The sequence below is a fragment of the Fulmarus glacialis genome, unplaced genomic scaffold (assembly GCF_000690835.1).
Source record: "Fulmarus glacialis isolate BGI_N327 unplaced genomic scaffold, ASM69083v1 scaffold6694, whole genome shotgun sequence".
Lineage (NCBI taxonomy): Eukaryota > Metazoa > Chordata > Aves > Procellariiformes > Procellariidae > Fulmarus > Fulmarus glacialis.
The window spans coordinates 40,312-48,460 of record NW_009208577.1 but is presented as its reverse complement, the minus strand read 5'-3'; the positions used below and the strand labels follow the sequence as shown (position 1 = coordinate 48,460).

Below are 8,149 nucleotides of genomic sequence, written 5' to 3'. Positions count from 1 at the left end.
TGAATAAGGGAGAGGCAGGAGGATAACATGGGCATGTCACTGGCCCAACCTCCCCCGCATGAACCATCAGGGAATCAGTGGCTGCAAAAGACAAGCTGTAGTACATCTGATATGCTGCACTGTGGATCTGCCCTGTGGGCATGCTGGCACTAAGGGACTCCCTTCCTGTCCATGCCAGGCTTTTGGATAGCATGGCTCATGCCATGGATCAATTTACTGAGGGAGCTGGGAAGGCACAAGGCTTCAGCTATGCATCAACACTGGGACAAAGTAGAAGAGAAAAATGTGTGAACAATTTTAATCTGATGGGCCACCTACCTTCTTAGGAATGGAAGTCAAGTTTTTTCCTGTTGCCATGGTCATGATGGAGCTGTGGGGAGGCTTGCCCAGGAGCGAGATACTGGAGAAAGGTAAGTTGGTCTCTCAGTAACAAGTTCAGGCACCAAAACTATTGCTTTTTTTGTCTGTGTCTAACATTTGAACCCAAATAACCTCCTCAGACTGCTTGGAGCATTGGCATTTATCTGGCCACTGCCTTAAGCATATGCTGTAAATGGTGTCATTCATGGCAGGTGCAGACAGGGAGAGAGGTGACCTCCAAATGTGTGATGGGGAAAACCCCACCCATTGGTACCTTGGCTGCTGCCTGATACCCTAGGCTCTCCATCACACTCCAGCCAGTGCAACAGTAGCAGGATTAGAAGATGATCTTCAGCTGGAGGTTCAAGCCACAAGATAATAGCAGCTCTCAGACAGCAGGCAGGGCTATTACAGCAGTACACAAATGCTCCTATCTGTGTTTCCAAGCACCTTGTCAAAGCAGGTGCTTGGAATACTCCTTGCAGCCTTCTTAGCATGTTGAGGGTGATGTCAGCTTTCTTTTAACATGGACACAGTGAGACTGGGGGACTAGTCTGTGCATCCTATGGGTGGGAGGCAGGAGATTCCACCCTCCTGAAAGACTCACCTGAGCAGTGGGTAGCAGAAACAGGAGAGCCACACAATGTCTGTAGTACTGAGGATGGGGGGCAGCTGTACCAGGCAGGAGAGGAACTGGACAGGAACAATCCAGAGTGAACAGTGTGAGCAGTGCTACGACAGTATTGTTACCCAAGAGGACACCATCCTCCCCCAAAACACTGCAATGCGCTGGTAACTAGGCTGCCACTGCACAGCCTCTCCAGATGTTCCAGGTTGCTGGGGCAGGTGCCGCAGGGGATGCTTTTCTCCAGGGAAAAAGGGGTTGTAAAGAAACCTCTGTAGGAGGGTCAGGGAGAAGGGGCAATCTAGGCTGAGATCACATAGTCTCTATCTGTAACTTCCCCAAACATGCCGCGTAAACCTGACTGAAGGCCATCTTCCTCTCTCGCAAGGCTGCCCCACTGCAGCCACCCATATCTGTGCTAGCACTCCTGTCATCTGAGCTAAATGCTGTCCCCAGCAAGGCCAGGACTCACCTGAATGACAACCAAGGTCAGCTGGCACTGCAGTAGGAAGAGGAAACACTTGCGGATCCCATACGTTGCATGCCTGGCCTGGAAGGAAGCACAAGCCCTCAGAGCCCTCACTGTGATGGGAGCAGTTATCAGCCAAGAGTAATTATTGGCAGGCAAGGGCAGAACATGTGGCCTGCAGGGGAAATGGGAGGAGAGAGGATCTGGACACGTTGTAAGCAAAAGGGGAAGGTCTCCTGCCTAGATGTAGAGGTTGTGAAGGAAAGGCAGAATTTAGTCAAGGGGTAAGTTTGTTTAAACCTCCTGGCTTTTCTGGGTAACACTTCTCCCTAGCACTGCATTGTTGCTGGCTAGGTTTCTCTGCAAGTTTATACTTTATCCAGTTGAACAATATTCATGTTCTGTTGCCACAAGGCACCATTCCCAAACCATCTCCTACAGCTTGGACCGATAGGGCCAGGCAGGAAGAGTATCTCTGTTGTGCTTCCTGAACAAAGGACAGGAGACGCGAGCAAAGCTAATGCTGGCAGCTTACTGTGGGCAATGCAACAAGAATGCTCACATCAGCTCCTAGCTTTGTTCTTTGTGAGCTGCAGGCAGAGGGGTGAGTACAAGAGAGGGGATATGCCTGGGTTACCTGCTCTATAAGCCTGATGATGCTGGTACTCTCTTCTTGGCGGAAGGACATGGAGCAAGGCAGGCTGTTAAGTTGTCCTGAGAGCTGCAGCGGGGTGAGCTCATCAGAGACATGAGTCATGGTGGTGCTGGTGGCATAGCCAAAAGTCTCCCAGGAGCAGCGAGATGGATAGAGAGGGTCCAGTGCTATACTGCAAGGACAACACAGGAGGATTAGCAAAAGTCCTCATGCCAGAGGAGAAACTATGTTTCACTGCAGTCCAGCTTGTAAAGTCATGCTGTGCTGTGCCACCTCTGCCTCTCGGGTAGAGAAGTCCTGAGTTGCAGCATGAATTTAGGATCCATCTCCCTAGACTTTCAGTTATTCCCAGAGAAATAAAAAACATATTTGGGTTTGTGGCTCAAGGTCAACAAATTGGTTGATCCAGAGGGGCACTTCCACTCTTTCACCCAACAAGAAACTTTGTAATGCCAGTTGGTGCACAATAGTTCAGCATGTAAGAGTAACCACTTCCTTTCAAAGATGGAGAGAAACATCTCTGTGTGCCAAGGGATCTAGGTAATCATCCCATCCATTACCACCCAAATGTCCCTTATGGAGACAAATGCAGCTAATAATGGACAGAGCAATTGTAAGCATTGCCCTGCACAATCCACAGGCCTGGTGTGACCCATGGTTGGGCACTTGCTAAGCTCAAGGCAAAGGCAGCTGGAGGAGTCTAGATCCTGCCCCACCTGATATCACTTTGCAGGAAGAGGCAGCTGTTCCGCAGGTTGGCAGAGCTTCCCAGACAGCAAGTCACCTCCCCGTATTCCTGCATGATCTTGATCATCTCACACATGGCTGCAAAGGGACAGAAGGAGAAACACAGTGTGTTATCTCATTATGCACACAAAGATGCAGTGTTTCACACACCCTTTCTAGTCTGGATAACAAGCAATCAAATCTTTTAAAATTACCCCAACTGACATTCATCAGTCATGTATAGTGAGATCCAAAGTCAAAGTACACAATTAGAGAGCCAATTAATTGCAGTCCAAGTACTCTGTATACCTGCCTCCTGCAGGAACTGAGCTGGGATTCAAAGAACTGTGACCCAGAGATTTACACCTCTTTCAGACCAGAGCTATAGGTATAGCCTGGGTATATAACACAGATGGCTTCAGCATCAAATGGTTAGAAAAGAGCAGAAACTAATTAACCTAAATAATTCAAACCTAAAATAAATAAACAATTTTAAATTCTGCTCAGCAGCACATCACTACTGTTCCAAGTCTAAAGGAAGAGATGGAATATAACTACTACAAAAGCAGTGCCACACTTAGCCGTACTCAGAGCCAGGCCCTGCTCCTGCACTCCCACCACTACCTCTAGCCTTCATCAACCTTTTTATCAACATCCTCCCAGGGCCTCTAAATCAAAGCTGGTGTTTGATCTGATTTTTCTTCTGTAGCTCTGTGCACAGTGCTCTGTGTGTATATGGGTTTTCTAGAATGTTCCAGGTAAAAAAAAAAAAAACCAAACCCATCCTCTGCACATTCCCGTGTAAACAACTTATCTAAATGACTGGTGCACCCAGATCTGCAGCATAGTGAGGGGTTAGACCAAGTGGGGAACTGCGACTTCTGTCAAAAAGAGAGAAGAAATCTACTGGGCACTGAATGCCTAGGCAGACTAGGCTGTAACTGGTTCTCGCTGACGCTGTAAACTGTGCCTAGAGGTACCTAAAATGTCAAATTATAATGACATTTAGCATTTTTACTGTAGATTGGACAGGTATTAGCCAGCTGAGCACTAAGCCCCTTTCTTAGATAAAATAGCATCTCTTGGAGAGATAAAGAAATTTTGTCCTTTCTGGTCTCTGCAATCAAAAACTCTGCAAAGCAGCAGAAGGTGTTAACAACAACTGCCAGAGGAAAACACTTCTGGGAAGTGATTTCCAAGTTATATAAGGCAGCGAGCGTTGCGAGCAGAGATCAAAGTCTCCTAGCACACCAATAATGCTTACTTAATAAAAAAAGGCAGTAGCATTTTGAATGTTTGCTTTTGTGTCTCTTACAGATGCAAATTGAGAGGATTGGTTCTTAGCCCAGTTCTGTAGCCAGGGAAGAGTTGCATTAAAACAAAGTTAACACCTCGCTTCTTACAGGTAGCAATAGAGGGTCATTACTATCAAAATGCCATTCTAGATTTCCAGACTGTATCCCCTTCCCTTCACCCATGTCCACGCCCAGATGAGCCAGAGCAAACGGATGGGGAAGGTATTCATGGGCAGCAGTAGGACAGACCCAGGCTCTGTGCCACTTACTCTCTGGGGTGCAGTCTGTGAAAAGGGGCACCAGCAAAGGCACGTTGTCTATATTCTGCAGGTGAGGTCTCACCTGGTGGATCCCCCGTGGGAGTTTGGCCTGAAAAAGAGAAAGAAGAGACTAAGCAGGGGAGTGTGTGTGTCTGTGTGTGTGTGAGGGAGAGGCATTTCAGAGGGAACTACTGAAATGAGAATTATGATTCCCAGAATCATGCAACCTCAAGATCAGATACAAATTGATGTCCCTGCAGACAGAAGCTGGCTTTCCCAAGCCACTGTAAAAAGTTCTGCGAAAGTTCTACACTGACATGCCAAGCTGTCTGCGCTCACACTCATGGTTTGTAAGATCAGCATAATAAACCTGTGCTCAAGGATTTCTAAGGACTTTTTACCTGTGTGGAGAATCTAGTCAGAGACTGTGTGCTGTCTCTCAGCAACTAGATCTATTTCAATTGCAGCCACATCAACAGACAGCAAGGGAAGGCACTTTCTAAAACCAGGCCTAATAGATTTTTTTTTTTTTTTTTAAAATCTGCCTCTATCTCTGATATTCCTGTAACCTCTGCTGAGCATATCCGAGTTCTTTATGAGGCAGGAAGAGCTTGTCCCGCACTCTGACTCCTGGGCAGCACGAGCCATGGCTCACAGCTGGAGGAAAGATAAAGTTTCTTCTCTCTTCATGGAATGTGGGGATGTCCCCACTCCCTGCCCAGCAAGTGGGAAGGGGACCCAGACAGACTGAAATGCGGCTTTCAAGGCTACCCCATGTGTCCATTCCTAAACTCCAAAGAAAAGACCTCTTCAGCAACAGTGATTAACTGAGAGAATCCCAAACTTCCCCGGCTCTAGATACCAAGCTGGAAGAGGGTGGGAGAAATCAGAAGTCCCAACGCAAACCAGTCAATCAATGTGCTTCGGAGAAGAATTCCCTCTGGGAGTAATAAGGTGATAATGCTGACCATGACAACAGCATTTTTAAAGGGGGCCTCACCCTGTTACAGTCCTCCAGGAAGCTGGGGATATCGCTATCTGTTGGCTGAAAGCTGATGAGATCCGAGTGCCCTTCCTCTTCCATCAGCAGAAGCCCCTCCACATCATCTCGAGAAACTGGAGCAGAGAGAAGCAGCATAAATAATAAGCACAAACCTGCTCTGCCACCCCTGTGCCACCCACATGGTATATGCACGTGGCGCTGCAGAAGCCAGGAAATGTGAGGCCTGATTTTCTAGGTTAGCAACACTTAGATCCCACTCAGTCATCTCTAAATTTTTACATGACTAGTCTGCTCAGAGGTAGATATGTGAGCCTAGTCTCTGTACTTCTGAGACACGATAGTTTATTTGTTCTGCTCTTTCTTCTTCTAGCGGAAGAAGCGAGTAAAGAAATCCCACCTGAAGCAAGAAAAGAGAGTAATGCACAGGCAAGAGACCCTCAGTGGCTTGACCAGGGCCCCAGCAAGAACCAAAAGCACTAATGAGCAATTTTAAAATCATGGCAGCTGGTGCACAGAAGGATGTTTTTTTCCAACAACTACGGTACTGACTGGGTAGAAAGGCTAAATGTAAGGTGCTTTCACTCACACGCACACACACACACCTCAGGCCCATCCAGTTTTGTGCTCAAAGCTCTGAAAGACCAGGTATCTGGTGAGGACACAGGAACCTATGAATGGGTTTAAAAGAACCATCCAGGAAACACGTGGCATTCAAAGTGGCTTAGGCGCAGTTCTCTCACCCTGATGTAGATCATCGTGCAGAGAGCCAGCATGGCTGGGGCTAGAGGGAGGGATCTCTGAGCCAGGCACATCGCCATTAGGCGTTAAAGATATGTGGCAATTCCAGCCGGTCTCAAGACCCATCTTCTCGGCAAACACCTGTAGGTGAGCAGACAGCAGATTTTAGTGTAGCTGTCCAGGCCAGCATATTGCAGGCCAATGCCATACTGGAGCGCAGGTACCTTCTGGACTCATTAGGTAGCTGAATCAGATTAACCTTAGATTCCACTGGAGCGAGACTGTCCAGTCAGACAACTAGGGGACATGCAAGTTCAGGGGCTTCAGCAAAGACAGCTTACCTTGCTTTTGAGCTCATCTTCCAGGGAGAAGTAGACGAAGCGAATGCAGGCATTGACCAATCCATCAATGAGGCGGACAATGTCGAGGCGGGCCTGATACTGAGATGAGACCATTCCCATGAAGATCTGTCCGCTCAGAGCCTGGATACAGTCTTCCTTCTCCATCACTTCCCCAATCCCTTCTTCAGACATGCAAACAACACGCAATCACATTGAGACACAAGGAGTCACATGTGTATCAGACAGCAGCACACATGGTGGGAGAGGCCACCAAGATAACAAGTAAGGGCACAGTACCCAGATACACAAAAACATACAGGAAGATACACATACACACACATACAGGAAGAAAGATGAAGAGACATCCATTTGTCCCAGCATACCCAATCACAGAAGCGGTTTCAGGACATCCCCACATATGCGATCAAGAACACAAATGTGAAACAGCGAGCATGGAATGGAAAAAGACAAAACAGAAGACAGGGATCAGTCACAAGGAACTGCAGCAGAAAGATAAAGGATGTATGCTGCATAATGTTCACATGTGCATTTTAAACACATCATACTGTGCTTAAACAACAGAGCGAGTCTGGCTGAGGCAGAGTGGCATCAAAATATGAGGGGCTGATGCAAAGGAACTGGCTCATGTTCCCTCCAGTGACATTGCAGACACTCCCAAAGAGCCTGCAAAGGCTCTTTGACATGGTTCCTTCACGATCACCAGACCAGCCTGTGGTGAATGGGAGCTGCAGCAGCATGAGGAACAAAATAATAAAACACTTCACACAATTACAAAGCTTGCCACAGGTGGGATTGAAAAATGTTTCGAAAACACGCAGTCACAACTGCCTCTCAGCTGTTGGAAACTATTATTCACATTTCACACAATGGGAGACCAAGGCAGAAAGAGATTAAGACTGGTTTTCTAGAAGAGCCTCCTGGAGGCTATGTAATGGTATGTGCTTATTTCTCAGTTTCCATTGCTATTCTGGAGGAGATGTACAGTTCAGCTAGTGGGAATCAGTTCCTTCAGCACAGCAACAAAATCCATCAAGGGAGAATAGTCGCATACCACCATACATTTAATTCCTTTGAAAAACCCAACATATGTGATTTCCATAAAATCAGACAAATAGCAAACCAAGTATTGAAATACCCAGAAGTCTTGACTCTCAGCTGCCTGCTTTAAGAAACAGACTTCCCACAAGTAGAAGAATTTCTCTGTAAGCTTCAATAACTTAACTAGAAACATACCTACCAGCTGCTACATCATTACTTCCTCTGGAAATGCATCTACTTCAGAAACACTTAGTTCTCAATTTCCATCTGCTACTCTGAATAACAATGTTCTTACAGCTCTAGACTGATCAGAAAGAAAGCACCTGGCCCAGCAACAGCAGAAGACACATACCATCTGAGCTCCAGCTATTCCTCCGACTGCTCTGTTTGATGGGGGTCGTCCCAGGGAGATCACAGCATGTGAAGATAGCACTCTGCCCAGGGACCTGCACCAGTTCTATGCACTTGCCATTGAGTTGGGAGGACAAGGCACAATGCATTGGCTTGTATGCAAAGGCAGAACAGTATCCTGAGAGGCAGGCTCGCTGGTAGAAATCTAAGACCTTCTTCCTATGTGGAAGAGACAAAAACCAGAAGTTAGCAGAAACGCGCTGCATT

The 8,149-nt window shown here is 47.0% G+C and overlaps 1 protein-coding gene across 1 annotated transcript in view; it reads right to left on the bottom strand.

Annotated features, from left to right (window-relative positions):
* Window positions 1-8,149, bottom strand: part of KIAA0195 (KIAA0195 ortholog) — a gene marked incomplete at its 5' end in the record, with an annotated part of 32,029 nt that overhangs the window by 3,229 nt on the left and 20,651 nt on the right. Inside the window, 10 exon segments of the mRNA XM_009576530.1 lie at window positions 245-400; window positions 968-1,053; window positions 1,458-1,535; window positions 2,092-2,281; window positions 2,826-2,934; window positions 4,400-4,499; window positions 5,391-5,506; window positions 6,134-6,272; window positions 6,473-6,654; window positions 7,884-8,101. Coding sequence (XP_009574825.1) covers window positions 245-400; window positions 968-1,053; window positions 1,458-1,535; window positions 2,092-2,281; window positions 2,826-2,934; window positions 4,400-4,499; window positions 5,391-5,506; window positions 6,134-6,272; window positions 6,473-6,654; window positions 7,884-8,101 — 1,374 coding nt within the window.